Source organism: Pan paniscus, chromosome 1 (assembly GCF_029289425.2).
Source record: "Pan paniscus chromosome 1, NHGRI_mPanPan1-v2.0_pri, whole genome shotgun sequence".
In the NCBI taxonomy this organism is placed as follows: domain Eukaryota; kingdom Metazoa; phylum Chordata; class Mammalia; order Primates; family Hominidae; genus Pan; species Pan paniscus.
The window spans coordinates 200,602,563-200,615,414 of record NC_073249.2 but is presented as its reverse complement, the minus strand read 5'-3'; the positions used below and the strand labels follow the sequence as shown (position 1 = coordinate 200,615,414).

The 12,852-nt window shown below is 45.7% G+C and overlaps 1 protein-coding gene and 1 pseudogene across 6 annotated transcripts in view; one reads left to right on the top strand and one right to left on the bottom strand.

Moving 5' to 3' along the window:
• CEP85 (centrosomal protein 85) overlaps window positions 1-12,852 on the top strand; it is a 44,651-nt gene that overhangs the window by 22,088 nt on the left and 9,711 nt on the right. For 4 of the 6 annotated variants that reach the window (XM_008961683.4, XM_003809443.5, XM_055103675.2 and 1 more), the window contains 4 exons: window positions 1,343-1,476; window positions 1,888-2,005; window positions 3,351-3,536; window positions 12,244-12,396. In XM_008961683.4, the coding sequence (XP_008959931.2) occupies window positions 1,343-1,476; window positions 1,888-2,005; window positions 3,351-3,536; window positions 12,244-12,396 (591 nt within the window). The remainder of the gene's footprint in view (window positions 1-1,342; window positions 1,477-1,887; window positions 2,006-3,350; window positions 3,537-12,243; window positions 12,397-12,852) is intronic. The other 2 variants (XM_055103674.1, XM_034958852.2) reach the window with 1 other exon arrangement.
• On the bottom strand, window positions 3,543-11,915 carry LOC129394739 (small ribosomal subunit protein bS6m-like; annotated as a pseudogene).

Here is a 12,852-nt window from a genome sequence, read left to right as displayed (position 1 = left end):
CCCAGCATTTTGGGAGGCCGAGGCGGGCAGGAGTTCGAGACCAGCCTGGCCAGCAGAGTGAAACCCTGCCTCTACTAAAAATATAAAAATTAGCCAGGTGTGGTGGCATGCGCCTGTAGTCCCAACTACTCAGGAGGCTGTGGCAGGAGAATTGCTTGAACCTGGGAGGCGGAGGTTGCAGTGAGCCGAGACCACGCCATTGCACTCCAGTCTGGATGACAGAGCGAGACTCTGTCTCAAAAAATAAATAAATGTGAAAACCTTCTTTGAGCCCCTGTGTTCTCTCTACCACTTTTGTATTTTCTTTTTTTTTCTTTTTTTTTTTTTTTTGAGATGGAGTCTTGCTCTGTTGCCCAGGCTGGAGTGCAGTGGCGTGTTCTTGGCTCACTGCAACCTCTGCCTCCCAAGGTCAAGTGATTCTCCTGCCTTAACCTCCCGAGTAGCTGGGACTACAGGTGCGTGCCACCACGCCCAGCTCTTTTTTGTATTATTAGTAGAAACAGGTTTCACCATGCTGGCCAGCCTAGTCTCGAACTCCTGACCTTGTGATCCGCCCGCCTCAGCCTCCGAAAGTGCTGGGATTACAGGGGTGAGCTACTGTGCATGCCTGTATTTTCCTTTTTTTGTTTTGTTTTGTTTTGGGGTGTGCGTGTGTGCGTGTGTGTGTGTGTGTGTGTGTGTGTGTGTGTGTGTGTGTGTGTTTTGGAGACAGAGTCTTGCTCTGTCGCCCAGTGGCGTGATCTCGGCTCACTGCAACCTCCACCTCCCAGATTCAAGCAAATTTTCCTGCCTCAGCCTCCTGAGTAGCTAGGACCACAGGCGCATGCCACCACGCCCGGCTAATTTTTTGTATTTTTTATTAGAGATGGGTTTTCACCCTGTTGCCCATGCTGGTTTAGAACTCCTGAGCTTGGGCAATCTGCCCACCTTGGCCTCCCAAAGTGCTGGGATTACAGGCGTGAGCCACCGCACCCAGCATATTTTCTTTTAAAAAATCCTTGTGCCGCTGAAGAGTGGGAAGGAAGGGAGCAGACATACTCCCCTTCCTTGGTTGGTGAGGACATCCTAGCTCCTGGTTTGCCTCTGTTGCTAGATAATAAAAGATAACTGACCTTTTCTTAGAAACTAGAGCCTTTTTGAACAGGGAGTGTTCAGTTGGCAGAAGCCTTCCTGGCAGGTTCTTTCCAGTCATGCCTCAGAGCTAAAATTATTTCATAAACATTGGGCCTCATCAGGCTGAGCCAAGTTGGGCCTTGACTACAGACCCAGCTGATTACTGCTCAGGTGTTTTCAGGCGTGTATGGGTCAAGATCAAGCTCATCTGGGCCTACTTGCCTTTCAGCTTCAGAACGGAGCCATCTGCCACCATCCTGCTGCTTTTGGTCCTTCACTGCCCATCTTAGAGCCAGCACAGTGGATCAGCATCTTGAACAGTAATGAACACCTTCTGAAGGAAAAAGAGCTTCTCATTGACAAGTAAGAGGGCAAGGGGTGCCACAGAGCCAGACTACTCTCCCAGGCCCCGTTGAAGACACCTAATGGAGTATTCCCAAGGGCAAAGCATTCCTCCTCTGTTTAGGTCCATGTCTTGCCTCATGGTGGAGGTAGTTTGATAAGCAGCCTAGTCGTGTATATATAACTAATATAATAGACCAGTTATGTATTTCTTTAGGGGCTCTAGGGAGTGCCTAAGGGGGTAGCCAGTTCATTGCTTCTGATCTTTTCCTCATTTCCCCAGTTATCTTTCTCATTTGTTCTTCTTCCTTCAGAAAATAGTGATATCCAGAATCTAAGATCTTGCTTACGTAATAGGGATTGTACTTAGTAGGGGCTCATATTGTGAGGGGTTAGCATCAGGACCCTGACCTGATCTACCGGCTTGTGCAGGCAGAGGAAACACATCTCTCAGCTGGAGCAGAAAGTGCGAGAGAGCGAACTGCAAGTCCACAGTGCCCTCTTGGGCCGCCCTGCCCCCTTTGGTGATGTCTGCTTGCTGAGGCTACAGGTAAGTATTGGCCATCGGGATGGCATTCTGTTTGTCATAACTGGGTGTCTTCCCTATGCTTGACACCATTAGGTATCCAGGAGATAGAAAAGAGCTCAAGTGATGTAAGTGTCCCTGCCCTCAAAGAGGGCATACTAATAAAGCACCCTTTATCATGCCCTTGTGGGAGCAGAAAAGGCTAAGAACCAGGTGAAAGTCCAGATGCCTGGGTGTGAAGACATACTTGGAAGAAAGGTAGATAGTAAGGTCCTAGAGTTGGGTGATGTTATGAGAAGTCTTAATTTTCTAGCCCTAGCCAAAGGAGAGAGAGGCAAAGGTAATGCAGGATTTAGAGCTATTCTCTTTTTTTTTTTTTCCCTGCTCTGTCACCCAGGCTGGAGTGCAGTGGCACAATCTCAGCTCACTGCAACCTCCGCCTCCCGGGTTCAAGCAATTCTCCTGCCGCAGCCTCCCAAGTAGCTAGGATTACAGGTGCCTGCCACCATGCCTGGCTAATTTTTATATTTTTAGTAGAGACGGGGTTTCATCATATTGGCCAGGCTGGTCTCGAACTCCTGACCTCTTGATCCGCCTACCTCGGCTTCCCAAAGTGCTGGGATTACAGGCGGAAGTCACTGCACCCGGCCATTCTCATTTTTATCCTCCATATCTAGGAGCAGCTGAAGAGGATAATCTCACTGAGATCAATGGTTGTGGGGCTTTAGAGTTTGAAAAGAAGCCTGCTTTGTTGACCAAGCTTCTGCAATTTGGGCATTTGAATGTTGGATATTTGACAGGTTATAGCACTGGCTTTGCTACCTAATTAAGGCAGTATCCTGTCTCATAGAATCAGAATGTTAAGAGTGGGAAGTGCCTTAAATAAAACTAGTTAATTCTTCGAATTTACTGATTAAAGAATTGAAACCTGAGAAAGAGGAAGACCTTGCCTGAGATCATATAGAGAATGAGTGGAGGGAAGCCAGGCTTTGAGCCCAGGTCTTCTGATGTCTTGTCCTAGGTTCCTTCCAGTATACAATGGCTTAGGTATTGCTTTAAGGCAGTGGTTCTCAAATGTGAGTGTGCATCAGAATCCCTGGAGCGCTTGTTAAAATACAGATTATTGGGACCCATCCCTACAGTTTCTGATTTGGTGGGCCTAGGAGTTAGGCTTAAGACATTGCATTGCTAACAAATTACATCATCAGGTAATGCTGATGCTGTTAACCCTAAGACCTAGTTGAGAACCACTTCTTGAAGAGATTCTTGGAGAAAAATGATATTTGACCGTGAAGTATGCTGGGAATAAGTAAAGTACTTGAGACTATAAGGGTAGAGAACAGTTACATATTGAGAATCTTTCTGGCAGGAATTGCAGCGAGAAAACACTTTCTTACGTGCACAGTTTGCACAGAAGACAGAAGCCTTGAGCAGAGAAAAGATTGACCTTGAAAAGAAACTCTCTGCTTCTGAAGTTGAAGTCCAGCTCATCAGAGAGTCGCTCAAAGTGGCGTTGCAGAAGCATTCTGAGGAAGTGAAGAAACAGGAAGAAAGGGTGAGCTGAGTAGCTGATAGCCCTAGTTCACAAAGGAGTTGGCAGTCAGCTGTCTACTCTAAAGCCTAAGCTGTTTCTGGCCTGGAACTAAGAGGAGACAATTGGGTGAGATCCTCCACTGGCTTCTCACACAGAATCGTCACAGATCTCCTTTTTGCTAGAAATGGAACTCTCCTCCCTCCCTCATTTTTGCTTCATCTCCACAAAACCACAACAGTCAGAGAAAGTTGTATGATCCCTCACTGTCCCAGGTTGTGCTGTGCAATGTACCACCAGCTGGTCTGGGTAGAAAACCAACCTGAGTACTCATACCAGGTGGCACTGTTGCAAAATACACCTGTGGTATATTTGTATCATTCAGTCTGGTTTCTCACCCTTCCTAAAAAGTAGAGAAAAATTCCATGTGCATCAGGCATGGTGGCTCACGCCTGTAATCCCAGCACTTTGGGAGGCTGAAACAGGTGGATCACCTGAGGTCCAGAGTTCGAGACCAGCCTGGCCAACATGGTGAAACCCCATCTCTACTAAAAATGCAAAAATTAGCTGGGTGTGGTGGCTGGCGCCTGTAATCTCAGCTACTTGGGAGGCTGAAGCAGGAGAATAGCTTGAACCCGGGAGACAGAGGTTGCAGTGAACCAGGATCACACCATCATGCCATTGCACTCCAGCCTAGGTGATAGAGCAAGACTTCGTCTCAGGAAAAAAAAAAAAATTCCATGTGCACAGCTAGTTTGGGTGTGTATTTTTGCCAGTACTCTTAGAATTGCCTTAGGTTTAAAGTTATTTGGTTTTGTTGGTATCTCCCAATTCACGGCTTGCTCTAAAGCGTATGTTTTTGGGGAACCAGTTTAGTAATGTTAAAGTTCTAGACCACTTAAAACAACTAGAGCAATACTTCTCAAACTTCATTGTTTCAGAATCACTTGGGGATCTTGTTAAAAATGTACATCAGATTCATAGTTCTAGGAGGGAGCCTGAGATCCTGCCTTTCTTTTTTTTTTTTTTTTTGAGATGGAATTTCGCTCTGGCATCTGGGCTGGAGTGCAGTGGTGCAATCTCAGCTCACTGCAACCTCAGCCTCCTGGGTTCAAGCGATTCTCCTGCTTCAGCCTCCCAAGTAGTTGGGATTACAGGCGCCTGCTACCACACCCAGCTAATTTTTGTAATTTTAGTGGAGATGGGGTTTCACCATGTTGGCCAGGCTGGTCTCGAACTCCTGACCTCAGGTGATCCACCCACCTCAGCCTCCCAAAGTGCTGGGATTACAGATGTGACCCACTGCACCCAGCTGGATTCTGCATTTCTGACAAGCTCCCAGGTGCTGCTGATGTTGTTGGTACTGGAAGGACTTAAGAGGGTTTGTTAAAAAAGAAAATTTAAAGTTGAGTTAGGCTGGGTGCCGTGGCTCATGCCTGTAATCCCTGCACTTTGGGAGGCTGAGGTGGGCAGATCACCTGAGGTCAGGGGTTCGAGACCAGCCTGACCAACATGGAGAAACCCTGTCTCTACTAAAAATACAAAATTAGCTGGGCGTGGTGGCGCATGCCTATAATTCCAGCTACTCAGGAGGCTGAAGCAGGAGAATCACTTTAACCCAGGAGGCGGAAGTTGCAATGAGGCAAGATCGCTCCATTGCACCCTAGCCTAGGCAACAAGAGCGAAACTCCATCTCAAAAAAATAAAAGAAAGTTGGGTTAGTGAGTTTAAAAAAATAATAATTTATATATCTAAGTTAGGTAATTAAATACCAATAGATTTATAATAAAACTAGTAGTTCTAAAAACAAATGAAAAAATAAAAAATTTAGTAGTTCTGGCCAGACTCAGTGGCTCATACCTATAATTCCAGCACTTTGGGAGACTGTGGCAAGAGAATTGCTTGAGCTCAGGAGATTAAGACAAGCCTGGACAACATAGTGAGACTCTTTCTCTTAAAAAAAAAAAAATTTTTTTTTTTCCCCTAAAATCAAGTTTATTACTCAGAGCAAAAGTTGCCCATATAATACATTGCTCTTCAATTTTTATTTCTGCATGGTTATACAGTCTGAATGACTAGTTTACAATCCCAGGTGGTATTATAAGTTTTGCTTTTACTGGCCAGGCATGGTGGCTCACACCTGTAATCCCAGCATATGGGGAGGCCGAGGCAGGCGAATCACTTGAGGTCAGGAGTTTGAGACCAGTCTGGCCAACATGGTGAAACCCTGTCTGTACTTTAAAAAATAAAAAAATGGCCAGGCACGATGGCTTACACCTGTAATCCCAACACTTTGGGAGGCTGAGGAGGGCAGATCACAAGGTCAGGAGAGCAAGAACATCCTGGCCAACATGGTGAAACCCCATCTCTACTAAAAATACAAAAAATTAGCTGGGGGGGTGGTGGCGCACGCCTATAGTCCCAGCTACTTGGGAGGCTGAGGCAGGAGAATCACTTGAACACAGGAGGCGGAGGTTGCAGTGAGCCAAGATCACACCACTGCACTTCCAGCCTGGCAACAGAGCAAGACTCCGTCTCAAAAAAAAACAAAATGCAAAAATTAGCGGGGTATGGTGGTGGGCGCCTGTAACCTCAGCTACTTAAGAGGCTGGGGCAAGAGAGTCGCTTGAACCCAGGAGGTAGATGTTGCAGTGAGCCGAGATAGCACCACTGCTCTCTAATCTGGGCAACAGAGTGAGTGAGAGTCTGTCTCAAAACAAAACAAAACAAAACAAAACAAAACAAAAAAAGGCGGGGGGCGGGGGATGTGACTGTTGGAAGGGGAAAAGTCCTCGCTGACAAAGAAATGACACTAATGAAAATAAAATCAAGAATGATCCACTGGTACCACAGATGATAGAGAAGCTTGTCAGTGAGCAGTTCCCTACTTCTTGCAGCAAAGGGGAGCATGGGCTAAAAATATTTTAGAAAAATCAAACAGCACCTGCAACACACTCTTAAATAAAGGCCAAGCTTGCAAACTATTCCTCCTCATCCATGCTGCTCAAATGTGAAGGAATTCTATATAAGGCTAAAATCTGGTGAATCTTCTCACTTCAATTTCCACCTCTCTGGCTCAAGTCATTCTTGTGACTTAGCCTCCCAAGTAGCTGGGATGATAGGTGCATGCCACCACACTGGGCTAAATTTTGTACTTTTATTAGAGATGGGGTTTCACCATGTTGGCCAGGCTGGTCTTAAACTCCTGGCCTCAGGTGATTCACCCACCTTGGCCTCCCAAAGTGCTGGGATTACAGACATGAGCCACTGCGCCTGGCCCTCACTGCTGCTGCTTTGTGGAATATAGTTTTTCTTCAAGTGAGACTAGGACAATCTCTTCATATTCTTTTAGTTCCTGGGATGTTTTACAGTACTCTGTCTAATCACATCTACATCTCTAGACAAGTGCTCCATCATGCTTTCAACAGTTGTGGTTGGTGCATAAAAATTCACCAAGAAATACCCACCTCTGCTGTGCTGTTGACGAAGATCTTATAAGGAAGTGCTCATTTGCCCAGGTTTTGCAAGTCCCTCACTATTGCTCCTCTGTTCATCAGGGCTTGTATCATACTTTTCAAAGCAGCAGTAGTCTCTGGCTGCGGCATGGCTGTCAAGATTAAAGCCAGCTTATAGCCAGGCATTCCCAAGGGCTCGGTGGGCGGCTCAGAACTGGGATGGTTCCCGGGAAGCAAAGGAGCAGGATGGCAGGGACCTGGAAGTGGCTGGGCTGAATGGCTGCTGGATGGCAAAAGCTACAAAAAATTTTTTTAAATTAGCCAGGCATGGTGGTCCCTCCTGTAGTCCCAGCTACTCAGGAAGCTGAAGTGGGAGAATCACTCACTGGAGCCCAAAAGGTCAAGGCTGCAGTAAGCCATGATCTCACAGTTACACTCCAGTCTGAGTGACAGCAAGACATTGTCTCAAAAAAAAAAAAAAGAAAAACATCAGTAGTTCTGTGCCCCAGCACAACCCCACAATTGTGTATCTATCTTGAGCTCTTCTCTTTCACCTGATATATATATATATATATATATATATATAGTTGACCTTGGAACAATATATTTAAACTGCACAGTTCCACTTGTACGTGTATTTTTTTCAACCAAACACAGATCAAAAATCATGTATTCAAGAGATGCAAAACCAGAGTATATGGAGGGCCGACATATATGTGGTTTCTTCAGGACCAGATGTGGGACTCGAGTATGAGCAGATTTGGATATACAAAGGTGGTCCTGGAACCAGTCCCCCGTGTACACCAAGGGACAACTGTATTTCTGAATAGTATGCTTTTCCTGCGCTTTTTTTCTTCAGTGAATTTTATACATCTGTTTTTGTTTCATGGGTACAGTATCTCTCTGACAGTATTGATTGTAATTGTTTTGGATGTTTACATCTGTTTATAGTATTTCTTGTTTTCTTAAGGTCCTTTTTTTCCGTTTTTGGTGTCTTTCATGTTAGAGGCCTGGTGATCATTGAATGGATGGGCATTCATATTTAAGAAGGTAGCAGGCTGGGCGCGGTGGCTCACGCCGGTGATCCCAGCACTTTGGGAGGCTGAGGCAAGTGGATCACCTGAGGTCAGGAGTTCAAGACCAGCCTGGCCAACATGGTGAAATCCTGTCTCAACTAAAAATACAAAAATTAGCTGGGCATGGTGGTGGGTGCCTGTAATCCCAGCTACTCGGGAGGCTGAGGCAGGAGAATCGCTTGAACCTGGGAGGTGGAGATTGCAGTGAGCTGAGATCACGCCACTGCACTCCAGCCTTGGCAATGAGAGTGAGACTCCTTCAAAAAAATAAAATAAAAAGGAAGCATTTAAAAGCTGGATGAAAGCTCTGGATTCATGGTGGTTACCTGTTGGACTTCACTGTAGTATCAGACTTAGACTACCCTTTTCACTTGGGAATGCTCAAATGTCAATCTCTGGATGTCTTCTCTCACTCTCTCTAGGGAAGAATCTTCAACCTGCTGCCTGGTGGAGAGGCTAGAGGCAGGAATGCTTTTTAGCCTTTGGATTCTTGGTGTTGAGGAGATTGGGCTTAGAGTCCCCACAGTTCTATACATAGTTTTTTTTGTTTGTTTTTGAGACACAGTCTCGCTGGAGACTCTGGAGTTGCTGGAGTGCAGTGTTACGATTTAGGCTCACTGCAGCCTCCACCTCCCAGATTCAAACTATTCTCTCTCATGCCTCAGCTACCTGAGTAGCTGGGATTACAGGCATGTACCACCACACCCGGCTTTTTTTTTTTTTTTTTTTTTAGACAGAGTCTCGCTTTGTTGCCTGGGCTGGAGTGCAGTGGCCACTGCAGCCTCCATCTCCCGGGTTCAAGCGATTCTCCTGCCTCAGCCTCCCGAGTAGCTGGGATTACAGGCACCCACCACCATGCCCGGCTAATTTTTGTATTTTTAGTAGAGACAGGATTTTGCCATGTTGATCAGGCGGGTCTCAAACTCCTGACCTCATGTGATCTGCCCGCCTCGACTTCCCAAAGTGCTAGGATTACAGGCTTGAGCCACTGCACTGGCCTAATTTTTGTATTTTTTATAGAGATAGAGTTTTACCATTTTGGTCAGGCTGGTCTTGAACTCCTGGCCTCAATTAATCTGCCCACCTCAGCCTCCCAAAGTGCTGGGATTACAGGTGTGAGCCACCACACCCGGCCATATACATAGATTTTTACTTATACTTGTTTTCAACCCAATACTTCACCCTCTCTGCTGTGACTGGGTATTCTTGAGTTGGGAATCTCTCCGATTGATTTCTCCAGAGAATAGTCTCCTGATGGGGAAGCCCAGGGTGAGGCTGATATCTAGCTAATTTGTATATAGATTTCTAGGGAATTCCCCTATTTTTCAGCTCTGTGGTTGATACTTGCCTCCATAGTGAGCTGATACTTCAGTTCAGAGGCTCTTGAGAATTGGGAGGAGCAGATTTTCTTCCCTGTTGTCTGTAACTCCCACTGCAGATTATAACTTTTCTGCCCCAAGTCATTTATCTCCCCTGTTCACTTTCATCTTTTAAAAACATTAAAATCTTTCATAGGCTGGGCATGGTGGCTCACTCCTCTTAATCCTGGTACTTTGGGAGGCCAAGGCAGGAGAATTGCTTGAGCCCAGTTCAAGAACAGCCTGGGCAACATGACGAGACTCCATCTCTATAAAAAATTTTAAGCCAGGCTCGGTGGCTCACGCCTGTAATCCCAGCACTTTGGGAGGCCGAGGTGGGTGGATCACCTAAGGTCAGGAGTTCAAGATCAGCGTGGCCAACATGGTGAAACACCGTCTCTACCAATAATACAAAAAATTAGCTGGGCGTGGTGGTGGACGCCTGTAACCCCAGCTCCTCGGGAGGCTGAGACAGGAGAATCGCTTGAACCCGGGAGGTGGAGGTTGCAGTGAGCTGAGATCACACCACTGCACTCCAGCCTGGGCAACAAGAATGAAACTCCATCTAAAAAAAAAAAATGTTTTTTTCTTTAAATATTAGCTGGGCATGGTGGTACACGCTTGTAGTCTAAGCTACTGAGAGGCTGAGGTGGGAGCATCACTTGAGCCCAGGAGGTCAAGGCTACAGTGGGCTGTGTCCATGTCACTGCACTTCAGCATGGGTGACAGAGCAAGACCCTGTCTCAAAAAAATAACAAATCTTTCCTAGACTTTTGTTTCCTCCCCTGTTGTTTCTCAGTTAATACTTTATTTCTTTTCTTTCATTTTAAAGATGTTTTTGGAAGGGAGAAGAGATAAACATTTATGGTCAGTTTACCATTTTCAGTAAGCTTCCCAGGTGATTCTGATACATACTGAAATGTGAAAATCACTGGTTCAGAAATTTAAGAGTACAGATTGGACCTAGGATAAAGCTTTTGGCTGATTTTCAGGGATCTTTCTTTGTACTGTTATATCTTTGGATTAAATTAGGCCTTTGCCGCCTCTTTGACATTTAGTAGATCTGCATCACTTTTTCTGTTTTCTCTTGCTTTCCTCACCTTCCTTGTTCATAAGCAAACAAAATAAAACAAAGCACCATAATGGTGAAGAAAAAGCCTCTGTTCAAATCTTTATTGAATACCTGCTCTGTGCCAGGCCTTCTGCCGTGTGTTCAGTATATGATTATTAGCAAACAGACATAGCTCTTTCTCTCAAGTCTCATTAGCCTTTCCAGTTGATTGCATGGCTTTATATCATGTGTGGTATTTAGGGAAGAATATATTACCTTTCTGACCAAACTGGTTATATGTCTTATCAGAAAGTTATGTATACTTCTGCAGTCCAATTCAGATGCACACCATCTGGAGTTAGTGTCAGACTCCACAGGTTTAAGGGCACAGTTCTCAACAAAACTGTGTTTACTTCAGATGCCAACAGCAAATTTTGGGGTCTTCAGGCCACCCGTATTTCTGACCAACTGGCTGCAGATCTGTAGGCTTCTATGACCCCTTCAGGTTTAATAATTCCCAGAATTACTCACAGAACTTAGGAAAGTGCTATACTTATTATTACAGTTTTATTATAAGGGATACAATTCAGGGCTGGGTGCAGTGGCTCATGCCTGTAATCCCAGCACTTTGGGAGGCCGAGGCAGGTGGATCACCTGAAGTCAGGGGTTCGAGACCAGCCTGGCCAACATGGTGAAATCCCATCTGTACTAAAAATAGAAAAATTAGCTGGGCATGGTGGCGGGTGCCTGTAATCCCAGCTACTCGGGAAACTGAGGCAGGAGACTCTCTTGAACCCAGGAGGCGAAGGTCGCAGTGAGCCAAGATTGCACCATTGCATTCCAGCCTGGGCAACAAGAGCGAAACTGTCTCAAAAAAAAGGGGGTGGGATACAATTCAGGACCAGCCAAATGACATAGGGTGAGGTCCAGGAGCATCCTGAGAGCAGAGCTTCCATGCCCTCTCCTTGTGGAATAAGAGCATGTAAACACAGCACATTTATGTGTTTACCTACCAGGAAGCTCCAGTGAGCTGCTGTGTCCAGAGTTTTTAGTTGGAGTTTTATCCATGTAGGCATGATTGAACTCAATCACCCGTCCCTCTCCCTTCCCCATAGTAGATTAGGCTTAAAGCAGTTGATTTTTCTGGTGATCTGCATCCATTCTGAGTCACAGTATTGGCATAAATTTACTCATGATGAGATCTGGCCCACTCCTGTCCAATTCAGTAAATTCCAAGGGCTTAGAGGTTACAGGCCTCCCAGGAACCAGGTACAGAGACCAGACAAATTCTGTATTTTACAACAGAAATGCTGCCAGTTTTTAAAAACTGCCCTAGAAGACTTTCTCCATCCTTGATTTGAAAGTTCATTAATTCTTTAGTTTTATACTCAAATCCTAAATGGCAAAATTTGTTTAGCTTCCTACCTTCATTGCAGTAGAACAACATTCACAGCCTCAAGGGTTGCTTCAAAAAAAGTTGATGTGGCTGGGTGTGGTAGCCCATGCCTGTAATCCCAGCAGTTTGGGAGGCCAAGGTGGGCGGATGGCTTGAGGCCAGGAATTGGAGACCAGCCTGAAAAACATGGCGAAACTCTGTCTCTACAAAACATAGAAAAATTAGCCTGCTGTGGTAGTGTGTGCCTGCAGTCCCAGCTACTCCAGGGGCTGAGGTAGGAGGATCACTTGAGCCTGGGAGGTGGAGGCTGCAGTCAGCTGAGATCACACCACTGCACTCCAGCAGGGTCATAGTGGAGTGAATGGTGGAGACAGACTTGACATTTATTTTCCTAGGTCAAAGGTCGTGATAAACATATCAATAATTTGAAAAAGAAATGCCAGAAGGAATCAGAGCAGAACCGGGAGAAGCAGCAGCGTATTGAGACCTTGGAGCGCTACCTGGCTGACCTGCCCACACTGGAAGACCATCAGAAGCAGAGCCAGCAGGTAGCAGCAATGTCTTGGCATGCCTGGGGTGATCAGGGAGTGGCCAGGCAGGGGAACTTTTTCATCATCTGCTGTATGCAGTTATCCTGTGACTTCCTGAAAGGAGAATCCCAAAGCAGTCATGCCCAGATTCATAATTGTCAGATTTGTAACCAGACTGCAAATTTTTTGAGGTACCCAGACAGAGTCTTCCTTATGTTAAAGTGAACCCCAAGTTTCTCTTCAAAGAATCAGTATGTTCAGCTCTCTTACTCTTTGATTCACTATTTTAAAGTTTAACTTCCTGGTTCTCTTCGCCCTCTTGCTTCTAGTTTCAGTAAACAACCTTTTCCACCAGTTTTAATCAGTAGTTCACATCTGTTCCCCCGGTCACCTACTCCGTCCTGACTCATCCCAGTCACCTGCTTTGACCTGAGTCACACTGGTCACCTGCTCTGACCTAAGTCACCTTTAGTT